Raw genomic sequence first — 23,709 nt, 5'->3', positions numbered from 1 at the left:
TAATTGGTTTATGACAATGAAAGTTTTTCTGTTTTGTGTTACTTTAGCTGAGCTCTCTGGCTATACAGAGAGGAGCTATACATCCTTAGCAGAATGTAAGTTAATAATTTCTGGAAGGGAACGTATTGATGAGGAAACAGGACAGTTTACAGTTTTTATGATGGATTCAGATTATGATGGCAAAAGCTTTTACTATCAACTTTCCACAGCAGAGATCGTTCACTGACATTTCTACAGTTGTTTTTCTAGCTGGGACCTGGAAATTGCTTGAGTTTGCCAAATGTGCTATAGGGCAAATCTGTGCAGCAAAGCATGAAATAATTCTATGTGAAAAGTCACTTTAAAAGTAGTTTAACCTTTGAACTTCCTAATCTGCTTGTGAAAGAGAAGAACACACTAAATAAATTCATGGACTCAGTTGAACATTTGCAAATCTGGAAGCAGAGGCAAGGGTTAAAGTACCAATTCTTAATTTTTAGGCTTGTGATAATTCTTTAATACCGGAAGCACCAGTTTAAGCAGTTACTCCTATGTCTTTCTAAGAAAGGCACAGGGCACATGCCTGTGTCAGGATAAATTTCCCTGCTTGAAAGATGTTCTGTTCTCTGGTTCTCCCCATAGCTCCTGGACAGATGAGCAGGAGGAATTGCTTGTTCCCTGGGGTCTGAAGCACTTGAGAAACCAGTGTTTTTGTGGCTTGCACTGTTTACACATGTAAAAAAGTCCTGCAGTGGACAACTTGAGTTTAAACACAATAAATCTACAATGCTCAAGAACAGCACTTCAGCTCACTAACCCAACAGCTACGGCATCGACTCCAAACCGTAGGTCTGTAGATGTTGGCACAGCCAGTTACTGCAGAACCAGAATGGATTCAATCACATACCGTGACACTGCAGAGCTGAATTAAGCTTCTCAATGAGGAACATTTTAATGTGAAAGTCTGAAAGTCACTGCTGGTCATGCAGAGGCTGAAAAATGACATATAGTGATGGTCTTGTTTGGGCATCTCTGTGGTATATAAGGAAATAGTAATCTATTTTTTATCTTCTTTAAGAGCTCCTTACATTCCTCCTCCGTGCTTGCTTTCATGCTTTTTGCATATTTTTGTCATTTCTAGAAGGTTAACAGAAGGTTTTCCACCTTCGCCCAGTCATTCTGTTCTCATAGCAAATGCAGGAACAAGGCAACAGAAAAATCAGACTGCTGAGCTAATTTAGCAAATTCCCACTTCCAAATTCCTCATCAGTGTTCTGAGCGTGGTGACATTTTTCTCCCTAATGTGACAGCTCACATTCAGATCATCCCATCATCTGCTCAGGATCTGTTTAAGCAGGGAGGGATTTAGTGGAAGGACCAGCGAAAGGCGTAGGGAAAGGCAGTGTGTCAGTGCATGAACAGCTCCCTGCGGGAGGCTCTTGAGGCGCAGATACGTATTTAAGCTGCTTGCTGACAATTGCACCGGCCAAATGCTGCAGCTACTTTGCTTGGCAGGCCTGGAAACACATAATAAAGAAGAGAGGTGACACTGGAGTTTGCAACAGCCCTGAGACACCGCCAGAGAAGGGTTTGCAGTGCTGTGCCTAGCAGTATGTGAACGTGGGCTGGGGGCACTGCCACACAAAATGTTTATTTTGCTGCACTGTCAGACATCCTGGCAGAGTCTGCACCAGAGGTGGTGTCCCAGTCAGAGCAGGAGGTCTTGGGGAGCCCTCGGGGCTGTGTCAGGGCCGGGTGTGTGTCTGGGGAGCAGGACACTGGGGAGAGAAGGAGGGCATTGTGTGTGGTGTGTGTGTGTGAGGTGTGTGAGGTGTGTGAGGGGCATGAGGGGTATATGGAGCATGATGGCTATGTGGTGTCTGAGGTATGTGAGGTGTGTGACGTACTTTAGGGGTGTGAGGAGCATGAGGGGTATATGGTGCGTCAGGGGTATATGGAGCATGATGGGTATGTGGTGTGTGAGGTATGAGGGGTGTGAGGTGTGTGAGGAGTGTGAGATGTGAAGTGTGTAAGGTGCGTGTAAGGTGTGTGTAAGGTGCAAGGTGTGAACAAGGAGTAAGGTGTGAGTAACATGCAAGTTCTGAGTAACAAATGGGTAAACTGTGAGTAAGGAGTGTGTAAGGTGCGAGCAACACGTAAGGGCTGAGTAACGAATGGTTCAAGTGTGAGTAAGGCGCAAGTAAGGTGCGAGCAACATATAAAGACTGAGTAAAAAATGGGTGAAGTGCAAGTAAGGAGTGTGTAAGGAGTGCATAAGGTGCAAGCAACATGTAAGATCTGAGTAACGAGTGGGTAAAGTGCGAGTAAGGTGTGAGCAACACGTAAGGGCTGAGTAACTAGTGGGTAAAATGTTAGTAAGGTACGTGTAAGGTGGAAGAAAGGCGTGTGAAACGTGCCCGTGTGCCTTGAGGGCCTGCCGCTTTGCGGACTCCAATTCCCAGCACGCCCCGCCGCAGCCGCGCGTACTACAGCTCCCGGCCTGCCCGGCGGGGCCGGCAGCGAGGAGCGGCCGCTGAGCCCCCTGGGACTTGTAGTCCGGCGCGGCGGGCTCGGCGGCGGAGGGGCGGCTGCGAGCCCCGTCGGTCGGCACGCAGGCGCGGGCGGCCGGGGCGGGCGGGGGCCGAGCGGGCTCGGCGCCTCGGAGCCTGCGCGCTGCGGAGCCGGAGCCGTCTCGCGAGGAAGGACGCCATTATCGCAGCCGCCCGACAAACACCACGAGAATTGGGCCCCGCACACGGTAACCGCGGCGCCCCGCCGCCGGCCGGCTGGGGCCGAGCTCCCGGGGGGCCTCCCGGCGGGCCCGAGGGGCTCCGGCTCCCCTCCGCCGCCTCCTCACGGGGCCAAGCCAGCACCCGGCCCGCGGGGCGGCGGCTCCGGGGAGGGGCCGAGGCCCCGGGGGGGGCGTGTGGGGGAGGCCGCGGCCTCCTCCTCCTCCTCAGCCGGGCAGCGGGACGGTCCCCGCGCCGTGCTGGGGCTCCGCGGGCCCTCCTCCGGCTGCCTCTCCCCGGGGAGCCCGGCCGAGGCCTCTCCCCAGCCCGGGGTGCGCCCCCGGCTCTCAGGGGGACGGGGGAGGGAAGGGGCAGCCCCAGCCCCTGCCTCTGTGTTTTCCCCTCAGGGGGCTGCTGCAGGGGCTGCCGTGCCCTGCCCCTGTCAGAGGAAAGGGTTTGTCATGGTCCTGGCCGGGGTTTTGCACCCTGATCGTGCTAGGTGTGGTAGAGCAGCCCCCATCACATCTCTCGTCCCTCTGTATCTTCAAGTGGTTCTTCTTCTTATTTTATTTATTTATTTTTTTAATTCCCCGTACCGTGGGAAATTGTGCACGCTACCAAATATAGTAATTTTATCCTGCTGTGGGTATATTCTACTATCAGTTTATTTTTAGAGATCTCAAGGGAAGAATTTTTTTTTTTTTTTTTTTTTTTGAAAGGAAACAAGTTTGGAGGGGCTTTAGCAATTGAATGCTTCAGCTGGGGCAGCTCTCAATTGCAGTAAAATGATAATGGGGTAATTTATCGTAAAATGATAAATATATATATATATTTTTGCCTTTTGCGTGAGGTTACTTGAGCTGCAGTACCCTTTTGGCTTCAGCCTGTCAAGAAGCAAAGATAAAATGTGTTTGTAGGATTTTGAGTACTTAGAATAAGATTTTAAAATAAACAAGCATAAAAAAAATCTGTCTTAATAACATCGTAATGGTGTCTCTTGAAGCAATGGATTTACTAGGTTAGGAAATATTAGTGTACCTGTGAAATGGTTGTCCATAAAAATTGACCAGAATAACGAGTACATGATCCTGGAACTGGAAGAGCCTTGCTCCATACATTAAATGGCTTCTTGGCAGCAGTTCAGTTTTCAGTAATGCATGAGAAGATGTTAGGAAGAACGTCTAGCTAATTTATCAAACAGAGTGAAAGATGGTGTTTGGATTCTGGAAGCGTTAATATTCCATCTGCTTTAGAGGATGAAAATATTTTGTAATTTCTGTCTTTGTTTTTAGCTTATATTTTTTTTATCATAACAGAAACTGGCTTTAGAGCCTTAATTATTAAGCCATGTATTAATCGTGTGGTTATAGAACGGGTTTTAAGGCTTAAAGGAGTAGTGGGGTGTGTTGGGAGTACAGCAGGAACGCGGCGAGCGCCGACTGCCAACGTTCATAGCTGACAGGGCTCCGTCAGCACGTGCTCTGCTGAGAGTGCTGCAGGAGGGCTTGTGTTTCCTGCCTGGGCTGTTTTTAGCACAGGACAACATACACGTTTTACATGGTTTTCTACAGATGAGGTGAGGAAAGATGAGCTCACACCTCCTTGTAGCAGGGAGAGCTACTTCGGGTTTACCCTGAGTTTGCAGATTGGTCCTCGGCTGTGGGATTCAGACTCACGTTAATTACAGTAACACGCTCACATTTGCAAGGGTTTCACCTCATCTCTGGTCTTCAGCTTTGCCCTGAACTTGTAAAGCATCATTTGTGCAGGAAGAATACACGTCCTTTATTTTTTCAGAACTTGCATGTCCTCGTATCTTTCACTGAAGAATGGCTTCAATTGAAGTCCCTATGATGCTCCTTAGCAAGCAAATTAAAAGCTCTCTGATGACATTCATTTTAGAAGGAGGAGATGGGCATTTCTTTGCACAGAAGCTCTTGCCCTAGAGATCTACAGAAACGGTTTCTGTGAGTTGAGCAGAACAGCAGGAGCTACTTGTAGGAGACAATGTGAATCAAATGATTAGAACGACAAAATGTCTGTGTATGCCAAACCTTGCCAATAAATTTTTTTCCCACAGATTTGATTTCCTCTAGTTTGGAACCTGATAGTTGTTATCTACTGAAGTAATTTTATTTGTTTTCTGGTTTTTACATATTCATTAAAAGCTAAATCACACTCTTTTCTTCAAGTAAAAATAAAAATAATAAAATGTCTTTAAAAGTCACGTCAAACACTTGTTTCCTTGCAGTTCTAGCTTTTTTCAAAGCTACTGTTAAGCGCTTAGTTCTGCTCGCCGCTTGTTAGACTGCATGAGAAGACAGTAAGCGGGCATGCACAAAAAGATTAACTCGATAAAATCCTTTGCATTTGGGACTTCAAATAAAATAATTTATGACATTGTATGTTGGACAAAACTCCTTTATCTCGGTTCCTGTTTGTTAAAAAAAACCTTTACTTAAAGGGAAGAAACCCAAACTACTTAAGGGAAAAATAAGTTATGGTCAAGGTTTCCTCTGAAAATTTGAGCGTCCTTATCTCATGCTGAAAAAATAATGCACATCTGCTTTCCCATGGTGTGAATTCATAGAAACTGTAAAGAAAAACACCACTTGCTTCCCTGCTCCTTATGAACACGTCTGCTACGTGTGTCACCTTAGCTCTAAGAGCCCACTGATACTCTTGCACATTTAATGCTGAAATTACCTTTTCCTCTGCAGGAGGGAGGGGGAATGGCAAAACAGGGTCAGACTGTAGTGATAAAAGTATTTCAGAAGAAGACCTATCTGTGCTTTTCTACTTACATGATGCTCTTCACATTATTTTCGTAAATATTTTTGGTAAGAATTTGAAAACGTGATAGCATTATCCCTGTGTTTTAAAGCAGTGCTAAGGTCTGTTTTGGGAGCTTGGATGTTTCCTTTTCTAAGTGGTTGCAGGAGGGAAATCTGTTAAGACTTCTGAGTGAGCAGGTTACCTTTTTTGTTGTTGTAGATCTTTTGTTGGCCACGGTGCTTCCTGATAGTAGGAGCCTGTAACAGCATCGGCTTCTTCCACCAGAAGTGCTAGACCAGAATTTTTTTCAAGTACATAGACCAGTAGCGCACGTTGTAGGAAAAAATAGGAAATGTTATTTATTCCCTTTTGTTATCAAGTTTCTGCTTGAGATAAGACAAATACAGAAGAATGAAGTATTTGTGCACGAGTTTTCTCTGAGCTTGAGCCAGACGTCAAAGATCTGCAGACTGAAGTGAAATCTTTGGGGTGCTTTTCAGGGTCCTGGCAAGCCCGTGTGTCGGTGCAGGTGCTGTCCTGGGCATCTCCTGTGCTTGGGCTGAATAGCTCTCCAGGGCAAAACCTTCAAAAGCTACAGCAAAGTAACTTTGCAAAGGGAAAGGGAAACTTTCTAATCCCGTAATAATCCTGTAATCTTCCAGTTTTAAGCGTCTCTGCCTGCAAAAAGGCAGCGCCAAGCTGGGTATCTCACAGTATGTGGGACAGGGTCAGGGCCAGGTGCGTGTCTCGTTCCCACAGCCTGCTCCACGTTCATTTTCCCTCTCTAAAGAGCTGGTTCTACAACGGTGAGTGGATGTGGCGATGAGAGGAGAGAATTGTGGCTTAGCATCTGTGCTCCACCACGCAGATCTGCCAGCAGATGTGCGCCCAGCCTCTTGGCAGGAGGGCGGCAGCAGCCTTGGACGCGGAGCGGGTCAGCCAGATGGAAGTGGCCTCAGCAGCGCCGTTCCTTTGCAGAGCAGCAGGGGATGGGATGATTCCTTCAGTGACCTCTTTGGGTTTGAATTCCACCAGTGGGGCTTTTCAGCAAGCCATGCTGGCGTAGCATGCTGTCAGGAACGTGATGTGGCCACGATGCGGGAGCTGCACATGTGTTCCTCAAGGCTTGTGCGTGGCTCGAGCACCAGGCTGCCGGCCAAGGGGCAGGGCTTGGTTGCTGTTGCTTTTGTTTTATCTAGGCAACGACAGGTCACTTCTGCAGCCTGTCTGCTTCCAGGAACATAAAAGCCATTTGTGCGCTACCTAAAGCCTCTCAGCGATCTTTTACGTGGCTTTAAGTACAGAACTCTCTGATTCTTTATGCTGGAGAAGCATGGATGTTGTTAAACCGGAGAAGATGAGTGCCAGCCAGTGCCTAGTTTGATCTGCCTACTGCTGTGATTTCAGTTTGAAACACTCTGACTTTACCGATGTCTTTAACTATTTAGAGCAAATAATATTCTCCAAGGTTTCTCGAAAATAACTCAGGTAATTCCATCGAATGAAATAAGCCTTGTTATTCCAGTGGTCGTTTAAAATTTAATATGCTGAGATGCTGTTTGTTAAGCTGTTTGCTTGGGAACAGAGAATTATTTTTAATGAGAAAAAATGACTTTGTGATGCGGAAATAATTGGAGAACATAATGGAAAAATGGGGCTTTCAGAGGTATAAATTGAAAGCTGTGCTAATTTCCTTAAAATCTGTTTCCCATCCTTCGATCTCAGCTGTATACTTTGCACTGCAAAAGGAAAATCAGTTTAAAATAACACAGGTTGACAGATATGCGGAAAAAAATCTAGGCAAACAATTGTAGTAGAATAGAGAGAATTAAGGTATGAAGCAGGAGGTAAACTTCAGGGATTGCTCCTTACTACTGAAATAGTTAATGAAATTGTCTTAGAAACACACGCAAATGCTTTTTGTCAGGTGTAAGTCACCATGTAGGTGGTCAATATTCAGAAGCTGTCATTTTGTTCAGCAAATTTTAGCAAGTGTTGTAATATTGTAATTTTTTTCACCTCCTCCTCTCTTCCGGCAGCATCTGATAGCTTTTAAAAATTGTTATTTTTAGTTGCAACCCTTTTGTTATGTTACTTATTTTCCACTTTCCAAAGGGGATGCAAATATTAAATTACCATATGTTCTGTTGAAATATTCCTCAATAAGCTCCTTGCTGTTCCTTGATAACAAATAATGCTTTAAGCTTTCGGCTGGAGCATGGCGATGTGCTTCGATTCCTAAATAACAGGAAAAAATCTTCAGTTTTGAAGACCAGAGATCGAGATCAGTCCTGTCTTGTGCGTGTGATTATATTCCCTTGTTAAAAGCCCAGCTATGCCTCTTCGGGGCTGTTTGCTCAACAGATAGTAATTGCTTTATTTTATTTCACTGGGTTGCTTTACAGGGCTATACATTTTTTTTTTAAGTCTTTTTTTTTTTTTAATGTTGTTAGTTTACCATTTGATTGCTACTCTTACAAGTATGTAAGTATTTATAGACCTACGGGCTGTCACTGCAGCTGTAGGTCCTCTTTTTGATCTTTGGGGTGTATTCCTTATAGTTCTAGGCATTAGGAACCTCCAGAGTGAAGTTTCACTGCTATTTCCTGACATTTGAGAGAACTTGAATTTTAAACCAGTACATTTTATTTGGATAATGCACACAGCATATTTTTCTCCATCTTCTGGTGAATTAGGCAAGTTTAGCTTCTTCAGACACATGAGCAGGTTCCTGCTGGTTGGGCTGAATTGTCCTCAGCCTCAAAGCATAGTTAGAGTTACTCTCAGGAGTGGATGAATGTCCTTTTTAGCCCCGTTTGATGGCGTGTTCCTTCTTTGCACTCGATGTACTTCTCTAGCTGTTGTTAGGGATGGTCCTCAAGGTTCAGTCTGCAGGAATCAAACCTAAACCTGCAGAATAAAGATCTGGGGGCGTCCCTTAATGGTCTGTATGTGTCAATAGCTGCTATCTAGATCTGTTAGTCTGCCCATAGTTGTATTTCTTAGGAAAAAAATAAATCATTTTGAGTTGAACCAGTAGTTATACAGGAAGTGTCTCAAATATTAGACAAATACACAGTAGCATTAGCTTGGAAGCACCTATAAATGGGTTGTGTGGTCTTAAAGATCTTTAGCTTTTTGGCTTCCACTTCATATGGGGAAAAAAAATTAAAGTTTCTCAAAATGATTTTTGTCTGTGCTGATGAAATTTCAAAATGTTTTGTTATCAGTGCACTTTTTTTCTTGAAGTAATGAAACTCAATGTTGATAGAAATTGTGTTTTCCAAAATCGTCTCTTGAGCAAGTTTATGGTGAAAGATTTGGTGATGAACTTCGCTTCAGTCTCTGGGTCTTTGCTGGGGGATAACGTGGTCCCGTGGTCCTTCGTGCAAGAACCCGAGTTTCATGACCATCACACAGATCCCTGTGCTGCGGAGGAGACTCACCTGACCAAGACTGTGTTTGTATGTCTGTAAAATAAAACAGGCATTTGTACTGCTTGTACCCATCCTCCAAGCTGGATTCCTGGGACTGGAAGAGGACCCCGCGGCTTTTCTCAGCCAGCTTCTCGGCTGCCTCTGCAGATTTTCAAGTAGCAGTGGGTGAAGCTGGTTTGCTGTCCTGCTCTGCCCTGCTGCTTGTGGAAACGAGCGTGGTGCAAGAGCTTGGGGTGCTGCCTGCTCTGAATGAGTGCTAGGCTCATTCGTGTTGTAGCTGGTGATGTTTCAGATACCAGTGACTTCTGGAACGTCATCTTTCCAGAGGAAGTCCTCATTTCCCACCCCCTTCCCCAGCTCCTAGTCACTTCTCAATAAAGGCCCTTCGAGATGTTTAGAAATTATTAAATTGCCAGTTTCTAGGACTACTGAGTGGTACTTCAGAACAGCAAATTTACAGGACCAAACTTGGACTGTCTTTCTCAGGCTGGTTTTGTTGTCGGAAGGTCCATGGCTGCACGGGTCGGGAGGAGTTCAGGTGTGCTTTGGAGCTGCCTTCGTTAGTCAGAGAGCACTCTGCAGGCATTCAAGGCGTGCTGGTAATCTCACCAAAACCACATCCATTTCTAACATCCACACGATGTTTTGGATCTTGCTGTGGCACAGAAGCAAAATACTTTGATCAGTGTTGTAGTTGTCGTAGAGAGCTGAGATCTGCCCCAAATAGTTCAGGTTGCGTTAGGCATTTGTTTGGCATTCCCGAAGTCAGCCTGAAGTATTGCAGGAAGACAGATGCATGAAGAGGTTACTGGGGGAGAAGTTGCTAATCTCAAATGGGTACAGACAAAATTAAAAGGACACCTGGGCTGCCTATCTCACCCCCCTCCACTCACGGGTAGAAGCTCTTTGAGAATGGGAGGGACGTTTATGTAGGTCATAGGAAAAGGGCTCTAGAAGCCTGGTCTTTAAACCAAAGTGTTTGTTTCTGGAGGGATGTTATCAATAAAGATTCTCCATCTCTGGGCGCAAGCAATAAAACGTGGGACATCTGGTTCTGCATACTGCCTGCGCTGTTTGAGTGGCTCTCGTTTCATGCTCGCTGGGTTTCGAGCCGTACAAGTCGTGCCTCGCATTAACGACCAATATCCTGAGTAATTTCACAGTGATGCAGGAAACTGACCTCTGCTTTAGGGCCCCGAATCTGCAAGCACTTAAGTATATCCAGCCCATATGGGCAGGCTCGCTAAGTTCAACGGGATCGTATGTCGGTAAAATTGGATTCAGGCTTCTTTACGTGTCGAAGCACCTGAAAGTGCACTTGCCATAGGTGTTAACACATCCTTCCTAGCTCCTTCGGGAATAATTCCATCAAAGCTGTGCCAGTGTGGTGTTTGTACAAGGTCCACGGGGAGCTTGTGTTTGAATTTCTGGTGGATCTGACCACACAGCCACTGCTGGGTTTTTTGAGCTGGATCGTGCCGAGTGGGGCTGAGCACACAGCATCGTGGTGGTTGTGTTCTGCTTGGGTCGTGCTGGGGTTGTGGCCAAGGGCAGCGCATCAGCAGAGTTAGAAACAGACGTCCTGGCAAACCAGTGCCTTGTACCAGGTGGAATGATGTATACAGGTGCATATATACATACAACCAATAATAATTACCATGTGTTCACAACAATGTTCAAGAATTTCTGCCTCCCTGTGAGATTTTGCTCTCCAAAGAAATTTCAAGATCCTTCGTTTCTGAAGCAGCTCTTCCCTTCTGTATGTTGCTGTCTCCATTTTAAGCTGGTCCTGGAGTCCATCAGCATAGCGTAGTTGTTATTGGTACTTATTTTAGGTATCTACCTGCAGATTGTTATGGCCCCTGTCCTTGCTTTCCTAGGTAGGGGATGACTTTGTCATGTCTCGGGAGGGCCGAATTTCTCCCATCTCTGGCTGAACCAAATATGCACGTATATTACACTCAATTTTAAGCTGTTAACCTGCTGTGCTTGTGGCATAGTTTTACTCTAAAATTTACATAAAACACTGTTTTTACTTCCCTTTTAAGGACAAAAGCTAAACAGAAGCTAAGAATGATTAGAGTTCGCCTGCATCGTTTTTAGTGGTAGTAAAGAAGTGTAAAATGTGTTTTTTTTGGTTGTTGTCGAAAATAGTTTTTGACTTCATATTTTGACAGCCTGTAGCTTCAGAGAACTGGGGTGTAAAGGAGGCTGGGAGCTCCTGCATTTGACCCTACGTGCTGTTATATTATCGCTTTTTATTAGGTTATTCCTCACCTGCTGAGCAAGACAGAATTTTCTTCATTTATCAATAACACTGAGAAATACCAGGCAGGCACGAGTTATCTGCTCAAAGAAGAGGAGTTCAAGTAAACACTGTGCAGAGCAGGGCGTTGGAGAAATACTGATTGTTAGCTTTAAATACAGTGTTTGCCCTCACTAGTGAGTATGAGGGAGATTTCTGCTTGGTGCACGTTTTCGTATGTTAACAAGTCACTGGCTGATTTTGATGGTACACCTTGGACTGGTGCCCTACAATTTTGTAAAGCCATCAGATACTCCAGCAAATAGGTTTGTTTACAAGGGAATGCTCGGAAGAATTACTCTAAATGAATGTTTTAAAACGGATTAATTAAATTGCATTAAACTCACGCGTGGATAAACTCATCTAGAATCCAGGTGCCCTGAATTTCATTTGGCTGCTTACAAATATTTCCTTAATTAAACAGAGGCTATCTTAAATCTGTCTTGGGTCTATCAGTTCTGAGTAAGAGCACTCACGGAGATATTTGGAGCGCTTTATCTGACCTACCCCAGCTGTATCACACACGGCTCAAGGTATGAGGGTGCCTGAGTGCTGTAGTGCAGCAGGAGGCTGCAGCACCGCTCCAGGCTTTTGGAAACGGGGAGTTTGGCCATTCCTCTTGGGTTTATCCCGAGCTTCCCGGCTTTGTTTGCATTTATTTTTCTTATACCTTAGTATTTGGTCCAGGTAATATTTCAGCACTGGGTTCTCAATGCCAATGTACAGGCATTTAGTGTAGAATTAATGGGGACTGGGGTTGCAGCCACGAGAATGAAAGGGGAGGGGGTTAAAAAAAAAAAAAAAAAGGAAAAAAAAAAAGATAAATTTTGAGAAAGGAAGTGTTCTGCTTCAGGAAATGCTGGTAAATACTTCATTGAGTAAAATATGTGGAAAATGTATTGGAGAAGTTGTTATTCTGAATTTGTTGACTGAGGCATTTTAAAGGTATTAATATAATTCTAACTGTAACTTTAATCCTGTTAAATTTTATCAGAATAGCCCGCTGCTGACATTTTCTGTTGTGAATTGAAATTCTGAAGTTTTCAGAGGAACGTTTTCAAGTTGTGGTAGCTGCTGTGGTCGCGGTACCCAGCAGAGCTCAGTTGGGCATTGCTTTCAGGACCCTCCCGTCTAGCATTAACAACAAATACCTCTTTTCTCCTCATTTTTGGATCCAGGAGCTCACTGACTCTGGTGACAGCAGAAGGATATTGTGTTCAGCCTGGAGTGACTGCAGAACTGTGTTCTGTCCCAGTGTCGGCTCATTGCTGTGTATGGTTTCCTGAAATTGTAATAAAATTTGTTGAAATGGAAATAAATACTGTTGTTACGAAGAATTGTTGCTGTGTATGTGTAATAGCTCTCTTCCTAGTCCCAGTTTGGTTGGTGTGCTGTTGTTTAAAGACTGACAGAATCTTTCAGGACTTATTTTCTGATCTGTGGTCGAATACTGTCAGACTATGACCCATAAGAGATGGAGAACAGAGGTCACAAGTGTGAAATTATTAGTTTGTGTGTTGCAGAAAGGTTTAATTCATTTCACTACTTTATAGAATGAGATTTGAAAGGCTAAATATGTATTAGAATAGATTTAAAGAAAAAGAAAATCAAAAATCCTTTGGAATGACTTATTAGGTAGTGGTGTGATTGTGGATAAAGCTGGTTAAAAAGCAACGCGTGAAGCATCAGGGAAGCCTAGCATGGTGTAAATAGACAAAGTGTTAAAAGTTGGGTTTTGTTCTACTTTGTCCATTTTAATTGTTTGGAGTGGTGGCCCTCTTCACATGGAGGGCAGGGCAGTGTTCCTTGCAGTGTGTGCCATTATGAAACAGTAACTCCAGCACAGCTGTTTTATTATGTTAGGGCTGGCCGCCTACCAGGATTTCTCAGAAATGGCAAATGCGATTTGCCAAAATGGCATCCATGTGCACGCACGCCTTGCCAGCTTTCTCGGGCGGGCTGCCACGCTCTGCGCGGCCCCGACAGCTTTTCACCACGATCCCAATTTCAGATGACTCAGTGTTGGCAGCACTGGGATTTGGAGTAAACAACTGCGATGCGTGGGGAGTCCTCCGGAGCTGGGCTCTTACAACACGCAGACCCTTCTCCACCTCCTGTCCCCCTCTTCCAAAGTTCGTGCTCCACCTGTCTGGCTTAATGGCTTTCTTGTGCTCGAGTGGAAGAGGGAAAGAGGAAAATCTTTATGCATAGCTGGAGGTGATTCAGCGTCGATGTTAAGGGATGAGTTACCATTTCCACTGGTCAACCTTAAATTATTGTTCTAGTGGTTTTTTTGCTTCAGGTTAGAAAGGAAAAAAAAGGACTGATCTCCTTGTATTCGTTGTCCATCCTTTTATGACTGTGGGAAAGCAGAGGTACAAATGGTTCCAGTGATTTTAATTCAATTTTACAGGGTGAAGGTTTCTCTTAAAACACTAATAAATAACCTTGACAGAGGGTTCCAGGGGAGCAGGGCTGAGAAATCAGGGCCGTATTCTGAAAATCCTTTCATCAGAATTGAATTGTGGAAAAAACAGGCGGGTTCAGTACCCAAAAAAAGAAGTTTTGTTTCAAGTCTGCTTGTAACTAGCTGCAAAGAAGCTTTCTGTTCTCCCTGAATTTTAGGTGCCCGTTAAAATTTCCTCATGGTAGGACTTTGTGTTCATATGCATCTGTACAGACTGCAGTAGCCAGTGTGGTCTGGGAACTTCATATGCTATTGCAACATCAACACTTAGGTCTGATCACTCCCCAGAGCTAAGGAATAATTTGCAAACTAAACCCCTGCAATTTTTGAATGTTCTTGTAGACATTTAATTTTTATTTTTTTTTAATCATTTTAAAAGAAAATGTTTTCTTTTGTGTTTTACACTGATGAGCTGCCCAGTCTCTGATGCTACTTGGTCTCCTTGTCCACTGGGAAAGTGCAGCAAGGTGAATGAGAAAGGAAAGCTCCTGCTCTCAGCCTACTCATCATGTAGAAAGTTTATGGAGATGGGTGATGCCCGTATTAAAGTAGCAGTTCACACCATTGTATGATTCGTTCTATATGTCGGTCACTTTCCTTAAGAATTCTCTCTCCTTTTGTAGAGGAAAGATGAAAAAATAAATGCCAAATGGCTATATCAGGTCTTAACGCTCCTCTTGCTGCTGTTTTTCAGGATTGCATGTCTCGTAAAATCACTTCTTTGGGGGCCTGCGGTGGTGTGTGACGGGACATCGCAGCCTGCTTCTGAATGATGTCAGAACAGGACTTGGCAGATGTTGTTCAGATTGCTGTTGAAGACCTGACTCCAGATAACCCAGGTACAGTAGGGGTGGTAGCTATGGCGTGAGAAAGATAATGTTTAGGATTACCCATTTACAAGGTGGAAATCACTGCTGAGATGCTTCTTAAAAAAAATATAAAGTGCTGCTGCACTTACTTCAAGAGCCACTTGTTAAGACTTCCTACTGAATTTGGACATCTTTACTTATGTATTTCTAGTACCCTTTGGATCAAGTTAATTATTTTTTTTTTTTTTACTTTTCTTTTAGAGACTTTTTTCTTCAAAGGTAGACTACTGCCAAAACTCTATATGCCAAAATGAATTTTTTTTTTTATTTCAGACCAAATCCATGTTTGAGACTTTTCCTTGAATATGAACTATCACCCGTCTATTATGAATCATTGTTTTACTTGTAAAATATCTTCTCTCAAACATTGTTAAAATTCTTTGGATTTATAGCAAAATGACAGTAAATTTGAAAAACACTTCTGAAAGCAAGCATGGTGATTTCCTTTACTTAGAATTTGATCTAAGGGAAAACATGTTGAAATCAACTGCAGGCATTAATCCAATGCTGTCATGTAAAAGTGAGTAAGCGTTGACAGAAAGAACAGTAACTGCAGGTACAGAAAACACAAACACATTTAAAAATACTTTTCTGATGCAGAACAGAAAAGTTCTTTCAGAAATGTACCCAAAGAGATGGAGGAGAACGTGAGACTTACCTATCCCAGCCTAGTTCATAACTTGGTGGGCATCCAAGGATTATCACCTGTAGTGTGGTCAACCTTAAACAAGCTTTCCTTTGCTCGATTTCATAAAGGACCTTGAACCTGGGCTCATTTCAGGTGATGCTCTGACTTTGACACTGTTCAGGGCTGTACGTCCTCCTTTTACCAGTGAGGTTTTCCAGTTCTAAGTTCAGAACACTTCTGTTACTGTTTCTTCAGAGTGTTTACCTCTAGATTAAAAGCGTTTGGGATCAATAGGTCTGCATAACCAAGTACTTATTTTGGAAAATTTTCAGGGTTTAGTTAATCGCTACTGGAGAGAAATTAATGGTTTAGTGGTGGACTTGGCAGTGCTAGGGTAAAGCTTGGACCAGATGATCTTAGAAGTCTTTTCCAACTTTAATGATTCTATGATTCTGTGGGAGAAATCCTGCGTTCATGCAGAATTAGAACTGCTTACAGTTTTGCAGAGTGTGAGGGTTCAGAAGCCAGAAGTAAGTTATCATATATATTTAAGAGAAAGCATTAAAAAAAAATAGAAATATACAATATGTTAACTAAACTCCTTTCATATTTTTTGATTTGTCCATTTAATATATTTTTAATCCAAGTTTTACCTCTTGTATTATAAGCTATGCCCATGCTTATTTTTCTTTGCAGTTGTGTTGGAGAATCATGAAGTGACAGACGATGACGTAGAGCCTACTCTGAAACGTCAGCGGATAGAAATTAACTGCCAGGATCCCTCTATTAAGGTTAAAATAATACCCTTTTCTGTTTTTACTTATAATGCCAATTGAATTAGCTTTCTTGGGGAAATGATATCAAATGAACTAATGCTCGTACATAGTACTGGAAATGTATCCCTGTAAATGTTTGTGTGTTTATTTTCTGCATAAATTTTAAAATCTGCATAGTTGGCTAATCTCCTGGTAGAAAATCATTAGCAAAAATTTCATATGCAATATAAAATTTAATCAGAAATAATTCTAGTAGCTCAAACATCGCTCCATCTTCTTTGATGAAGTGAATAATCTCAACCCTTAAGAATAAATTTGATATATTGAATGACAATACCCAGGTATTGTAGTAAGTATATTTTAAATACATTGAATATATTTTTATTACACTATGCAGGTACTTTCAGCATGTTTAAGATTATTATTTTAAGCTAAGAATGTTCCCCTAAGAGTTGAGCTATATTTGGTTCAGGCTCTTCTGTACTTGCAGAACTTCCCATGCTGCTCTCTCTTGTGTTTTAGTAATGTTTTTGTCTTGGAGCATAGGCGCGTGAGTTGTATTTTACTGCCATGCACATTAAGCAGTATGTAATTTTGTCTAGAAATTCTGCCATAGAAACTAAAGCTCTGCATTAAGACAGCAGGGGGGAAGCAGCACTGCAAAGCAGCTCGATGGGGTGTAATTTGTAGTTGAGGGCCACAAGATGGCACAGTTGCTGTTTGCAGAGGAGAGTGTGTGTACCATTACCCTTCAATAGCCTGTTTTTTCCCAAGGGGAACCAAGTGGAATGTGCTTTCTTTTAAATAAAATTGCTTAGGAAAACAAAGCTTGTTTATTTGCTTTTCTTGATTTGCTGTTCAGGAGAAAACTGAAGTGAGTGGCATTTATTGTCCCTGAAGTGATTTGTGTTGATACAATTCCACTGTAATTATCCAAATGTATCTGTTTGGACAAGGAAAGAAATTCTTATTTAATTTTATCCAGAAGGATGCTTTCATTGATTTATATACTTTTGTTTTTAAATATATTGAATGAAAAGCTTTGGCATGTGATTTAAAATGATTTTGTGGTGTAAGGAATCATAGTAACAAAGTGCTTAGGTGAAAATGTGTTTGGCTTGGGTGCTTTTGGCTTCTAAATAAAGATCTGAAAGACTATGAGAATATTAAAATGCTCCTGAATGTCATCGGTTCTGTATGTGGCTGAATTTAGTCACTAGGCACATTGCTAGTTCCTTTAGAATTGTTTTCCAGTCACATTTATCTGGAGCTTCCTTACGTGTATGTTGCTGAAGATAAACGTGTAAGTCTTTAAAAGCAGTTTCTCTTGTATTCTCCCCTTTCTAGTCATTCCTGTATTCCATTAATCAGACAATATGCCTGCGACTGGATAGCATTGAGGCAAAGTTGCTGGCACTAGAGGCTACCTGTAAATCACTGGAAGAGAAGTTGGATCTTGTCATGAACAAACAGCACAGCCCCATCCAAGTCCCCATGGTGGCAGGTTCTCCTCTTGGCGCTACGCAGACCTGCAATAAAGTACGATGGTAAGAAAAGAATAGATTACTCATCAGTGTGCTTTTTAAAATAACCTAAATCCTTTTCCCTGGCGTCAGGCTCTGCAGCTTTCTTTATAGCTGTCAGGAACTTGGTGTGCTGCTTATGAATGTAGAATTATTTTCTCAGAGGTAATTTTTGTACCAGTTTCATGATGTTACTTCTACTTAGAATAAGACTGATCATGTCGCACCAGTCCACGGACAGTTTGCAACTATTTCCACATTTAGTTTTGAATTAAACTAGACAGATTCATCCATCTCTGGAAAAGTCACATCATCTGTTTTAGATGGGTTTTGTAGACTTGCTTTACTTTTATTTATGTGGTTGTTTTGAATTGGTGAGTTCGTCATTCTGATTGCTTCTCATTTTACTTTTATCAGACAGAAATACAGCAGAGTATTATATGTGCTTATTTTCTAAAGACTCCTGGTAGAATAGGACTTATGTTTATTTTGGGGTTAGAAGTAGGAGATGGAAAATCTGTTAAATAATCTAATCCACTGTGATGAAAGGGAAGGTTTGACCTGGAGTACCTTTATGAGTTGCCTAATATGGTTCTAAATATCTTAAATACTGATGTGCCTATCGTTTTACCATGGGTATTATTCCAGCCAGAGGAATATGATGATCAAGAGACTTTTTTTGTGTTACAACTTTTCCATCATTCATATTTCTACAGCTAGGAAAAACTTAATACTTCTTTAAATAATGACTTTTTATTTTCCATTACAACTGCATAATATTCATAGACAACTTTCACATCATACCATTCTAGTCAACATACATGAACTTAATATGCTTTTTGTCAGTCTGTTTTTCAATCTTCTGATATTTCATCACTCACTCTGAACTTTGTTAATAGCTGAAAAATATTTTGTATGTATTTTTGATACGTTTTGCTCAGTGCACTGTTCCAGGTGCACTACTCTACATCTCTATAGAAAAAATTAGTTCCTTTATGTTGAGTTGCATCCATGTGAGGTAAGAAAACAAACCACAAACACTATCCTTTTTCTGTTATACCACCATACACTTAACTGCTGCACATATATATATATATTTACTTCTCGTATTGCTATTTGTATAATAGGTATTCTAAGTTAAAGAGTGCATCTTAGCTCATAGTCACATTTTATGGTATCTTGCAGTTCATGCATTTATGAAACAGGATGGAGTATAATCTTGCTACCACAAGAAGTTCAAAGTTGGAGATTTTACATTCAGAGGGAACACTTTGCTCGTGCAGTTGTACCTGTTGTATAATGCAGACTGCCTGTTACCCCACAACCGAAAGTGATTACTTGTGATGAACAGAGTCTAGTTTTCAGAAATGTACCAAATCAGTATTGAAAAATCTGAAAGGATAAAGAACTTGATGTGGTTCTTGATCTCTTTTTAAAAGTTAAAATATCTCTTATTTTCAGTGTAGATTTGAAGTCTGCTTATTTTGCTGTAACAGACACCTGCCTAGTTAGGAACACTTCACGTTTTTCATACTTTTCCAAAAGTAATTTCCTTTTTAGATGTCCACATACAGTGTTGGTACTCCAGAATTCCTTTATTGGCCTTTTTTCTTATGCTGTCCATGATCATTTTGATCACTGGATATTTTCCTTTTCCCTTCTTCCATTTAATTTTTCTTTAAACAGGTCCCGTGTCTACATTACCTCATGCTTTTGGAGTTTCCCTGTGATATGTGAAAAAGGTCAATTACAGCTAAGTTCCATATCAAAAGAGATTAAGTACCTATAATAACTGTTTGGCTCATAGAGCAAGTAACTGAAATATTACACAAGCGTTTTCACTAAGCTTTTTGTTCTTGTAGCAGACAATGTGACTCAAAAGAAAACAGGGGTGTATGTGTTTAACTTGCAGGTCTTTTTGGCGTTAATAACACTTCAATTTCAAAGGGATGGAATGTTTCACTGAATTTCCTGTCTCTCATTCATTCATAAAAGCCTCCATGTCTTGTTCATTGTTTCTGATTCACAACCTATGTGGATTGTTATGTTGTATCAACTCCGTGTTGTTTCCTCTTCCCCTTCCATTGCAGATGGCAGTGGAGAGCTGCCAGCCACAGTTAGTGTTTTGGATAATAGATTCTGCATCTGAATGAGATTCATCAACCCCCATCTCCTTTTTCTGCCACAATAATACAAACAAAAATGCTGTAGGTACTTAAGATAGGTCAAGCAGATGCCAGTACATCAGACTCTTACCTTTTTTCAAGAAATACCTTTAGATTTGTGATCTCTTTCCTTCCACTCTAGAGTGATTTTTTTTAAACTTTTTTTTTCTGGTGTTTTAGTTGCTTGCATTAATTTAGTGCAGATTTAATACGATCAAAATGTGTGTTACAGCAGTGCACACAGTGAAGCATGTGGACTGTGCATTATAAATTCATGCAGTTTGATTGCTCTATTGTGTTTGTGCTTTTAAAATTCAATGAATTTCTTAAGGCTTGTCAGCTGGAAATATGTGCAGGTCAGCAAGTGATGAAAACCAGGACAACTCAGACAGAGGGGCTTTTTTCTGGCTCACCTTGTGGGGGAGTTGTGTAGTTGCAGTGCAACAGGTAAATTCACATCTGAGCACTGTGACTATGATGTGGGGTCTTAAAATGTGTGTGGTGCTGTTATATATTGGCTGCTGATGAGCTGGAGTCGATAAAATATCATCTGACCATCCAGTTGTGTTATGGAGGCAGCAGTGTAACTTTGGTAATGGTTGTCAGACTTGCGTTCAATGATAAATGGCCTTTTCTAGAAAGCTTAATATGTTGACTTACAGGGATAACTTGTACCTTTTTTTGGTGCCAAGCTATTGTTTCCAAGTTTTACAAACTCTTGTTAGGGAAATGAAGCAGAAGTTTTCAAGGAGACTTGCAATAAATCTGGAACCACCCCATGTTTTTAGCTCCCAGGACAGAAGTGCAGTACGTTTTAGTCTTACTCTGCTTTCTGTCTATTACGCACGCGAGGCTTGATTTGTGTGGAAATCTTCCAGCATCCTTTTCTGGGTATGTGTACTTTGAAGGCTTGTTGATGTTTCTTGGAAAATTATGAAATGCTGTATTCAGAAATTAGAGTACTGTCTACTGCTCTTGATTTTTTGTGTCCGTGAAGGTGTACTTATGCTGGACCGTGCTCAGTTCTTTCATTCCTGTTTTTGATGCTGATCTGCAGTTACGGTACTTCGTTATATTCCAGCTACTTGCAGTGCAGGTATGCAGGAAAGTAAAGGATATATGGGCCTGTGTAAAGAGTAATTTCTGTGAGCAGTTGGGATACTCAGGAACAGCAGGCTAATTTTTAGATCTCCTAGAAAGAAGCTTAAGCTACAGCAAAAATTAACAGGAGAAAACATTTTAAAGAAAGTCGTGCAGAATTGGAGATGTGATGTGCTGTATTTCCGTGAGTTATTACATGAAGAGCAGAACTAAATAAGCCTAGTTTCTCCACGATTATTTAGAAAGACCATCGGAAGGTTTCAAAACACAAATCCTTAGATTGCACAGGGTCGTGTTAAACTTGGAGCTTGAAAAGAGCCAAGAACAGTAGCAACGTAAGTTAATGAGTCGGTGCGGGGAGTAAGTGCCTTGTCCCAGTGATCCCAGCTTTTCCAGCTTCGTGAAGCATTTGTACGGCCCCGCTTCCCTGTCCAGGAAGTGATTGTCTCTCGTCCTCCGTCTGCAACATTTCCTGGCAATACGGCTATTAAAAATATCTAATTACTTTTCTTTATGAGGTATTGCCATGGTCAGAAATTCCAGTAGCTGCCGAAAGCTTCTTCGATAGCACAGCTGGTGCAGTGCCGGCTGCCTGTCGGAATGGCAGCCCCAAATGATAAGTCTGAAACGGAGCATGTGCCCAGGTCCTGAGATTTATAAGTTGATGAACGCAGCGTGTGACAGTGCAGCTAAAATCTTTTATCCGCATTTTAAAGAAAATATTTCATCTGAAAGACTTCAGTCCAGAAACTGTTATTTTTGTCAGCATCTTTCCATTAATCATTTTTCTGCGTGGGTAAGCCCAAGTATAAATGGTTCAGGTTGATTGCTTTAGATAACACAGGAATTTGTTTTGGTTTCACAGAACCTTCCATCATTTGTTTTTCTGGATATTTTCTGCAAAAGTTACATTGTGCAATTCTACTGTACTTTTAAGTGTTTTTTTTTTTATCGTTATGTAACTGAGAGTAACAGTTTTAGAAATGTATTGATTTTGGAGAGGATTTAAATTTTAAATTGCTATTTTCTTCAAGATAAAAATGTTTCTGATGAAATATGGAAATTCGTATGTAAATAGAGTTTCTTTAGTTCCAATATTTTCTTTGATCCTTTGTTATGGTAAAGTTGAAATACAGACCACATACATCTGGTTCTTTACTACATGCATTTGTGGCTGACCGATTAAGGATACCGATCACTAAGCATAGAGATAGAATTTCATATATTTTTGTCTTTAATGGGAACTGGAGAGTTAAATGGAATTGCAGAGTTTAATACACTCAGTATTTGTGCAAGGGCCTGATACGGTATTCTTGGGCATGACTTGGTAACGGGTTGGACGCTTTCTTAAAATAAAGCTGCTTCGGATAGACCTGACTGCATTTAAATGCAGTGTTGGTAGTTTAAGTCAGCTGCTTCTGGAAAACAGCATTTGTCTTTTTTTGTCTTAAGGTGCAAACCAAGGTTTTTACATCTCTTTTACAGGAGAAGGCTTTTGATGCAGTTGTGTACCAGATGGGATGTAAGAACTTGCTTAATTTTTGTAGATGTAGTTTGTTAACGTGTTTGCTTTATGATTAAGATTAATCAACAGGGCGTAGTAAGGTTTGATGAATGCGGTTTGTTCATCCACTCTGCTTGCAGTTCCAGATTTGTATTTCTGGTGTATCGTTGTTTACAAGTGGTTCTGCAGGTGAGTAATACAAAACTGAAAAGTGAGATGATTTTAAATGAAGTTGTAAAGCAGCGTGGGAGTAGGGAGAAAAATTACAGTATGACATTCGTTTTGAATTTCCCAAAAGTATTGTTGCCCCCTGCATAGAGCCTTTAGGGGAAAAGGGAAAAATAATCTATTCCAAGTATAAGTATAAAAAACAAATGCCGGAATTTTTCTTGTGCATATATATATATATATTTTTTTTTTTTTCCTAGGAATTGCAACCCTCTTAACCAATCTAATTTCATGCTGTCAGGTGTTGAATAGCTTTTTCATTTTTGTTGCATTTTGTTAAAATGAATAAAAATCCTTATGGCAAAACTGTGCTACTCCTGGCTTTTAACAAGAATAGTCATTCTTAAGTTCCTTTATTAAATGGTGGCTGTTGAGGCTCTGGGATATGTAGTTAACCTCTTTTCCACATTTTCTTTGGTTGATTCTACAACTCATTAGGCAATGTAAACTACTCTCTGAATTTAATTCATGGCTATTATTTCATTCCCTTTTAAACTCATTGATAAATAGATTAGCATTATAAACCTCTTGAATTGTTAATACCTTCAAGTAAAGTTAGAAGCTAACTCTCCCTTAGTGGAAGTATGCTTGCTTCAAGTCTGAAGATACTCAATTTGCAGAAAGGATTTTTTTAAGGTTACTACGGCTTGAAACAAAGGGCTATTGAGGGCTATAGTACCCTGCAAGATGTATGGCAGATGGTTTATTTTTCAAGTTGCAGGTACATTATTCTGCCTGCCGTGAGCCTGATCTCATGCACTGAACTTAGGCCTGGAAAAATATTTGTCTGGTAGCTTATTCAGCCCCCAAGACAGCTCAACAGTCAGCCTGAAAAAAAAAAAAAAAAAAAAGTAAAATTAAGCCAGGTTTAAAAAAAAGACAAACAGTTGTTATTGATAATATCTTGAAAACAGTCAGTTATTTGGGGTGGTAATCAGAATGTGTTAGGAGGCTCTCTGGAAACATTCTGGAGTTCATCAGGTCTTCAGAAATTCCTGTCACTTTCTGTAAGCAAGCAGTGTTTACTTATCCTTCGGAATATCTTGTGTTCGAGCGCTTTCCAGCGGAGTCTTCAGCACAGGCCTTGAAGTCTGGGAGTGGCTGACAAAAACACAGATGAACTTCTGTCATTGTTTTGGACTGGACCCTGCGGTATCAATAAATTACCAAACTTTCCCTGCCACTTTCTGTTGTCAGTCAATGGTATTGTGTGCAAACAAACT

At 41.4% G+C, this 23,709-nt stretch overlaps 1 protein-coding gene across 5 annotated transcripts in view; it reads left to right on the top strand.

Moving 5' to 3' along the window:
- Nucleotides 1–2,660: 2,660 nt before the first annotated feature.
- Nucleotides 2,661–23,709, top strand: part of BANP (BTG3 associated nuclear protein) — a 146,135-nt gene continuing 125,086 nt past the window's right edge. For 4 of the 5 annotated variants that reach the window (XR_014618824.1, XR_014618825.1, XM_084294627.1 and 1 more), the window contains exons 1-4: nucleotides 2,661–2,737; nucleotides 14,387–14,531; nucleotides 15,886–15,980; nucleotides 17,313–17,512. Coding sequence is in view for 3 of the 5 variants with exons in the window: in XM_084294627.1 (XP_084150753.1) it covers nucleotides 14,462–14,531; nucleotides 15,886–15,980; nucleotides 17,313–17,512 (365 nt within the window). In the remaining 2 variants the exon portion in view is untranslated. Of the gene's footprint in view, nucleotides 2,738–12,398; nucleotides 12,498–14,386; nucleotides 14,532–15,885; nucleotides 15,981–17,312; nucleotides 17,513–23,709 lie in introns of those variants that run through there. The other variant, XM_084294626.1, reaches the window with a different exon arrangement.

The sequence above is a fragment of the Netta rufina genome (assembly GCF_964035555.1).
Source record: "Netta rufina genome assembly, chromosome: 13".
Taxonomy (NCBI): domain Eukaryota; kingdom Metazoa; phylum Chordata; class Aves; order Anseriformes; family Anatidae; genus Netta; species Netta rufina.
The sequence above is the reverse complement of the archived record's forward strand: the minus strand, read 5'-3'. Positions and strand labels throughout refer to the sequence as shown.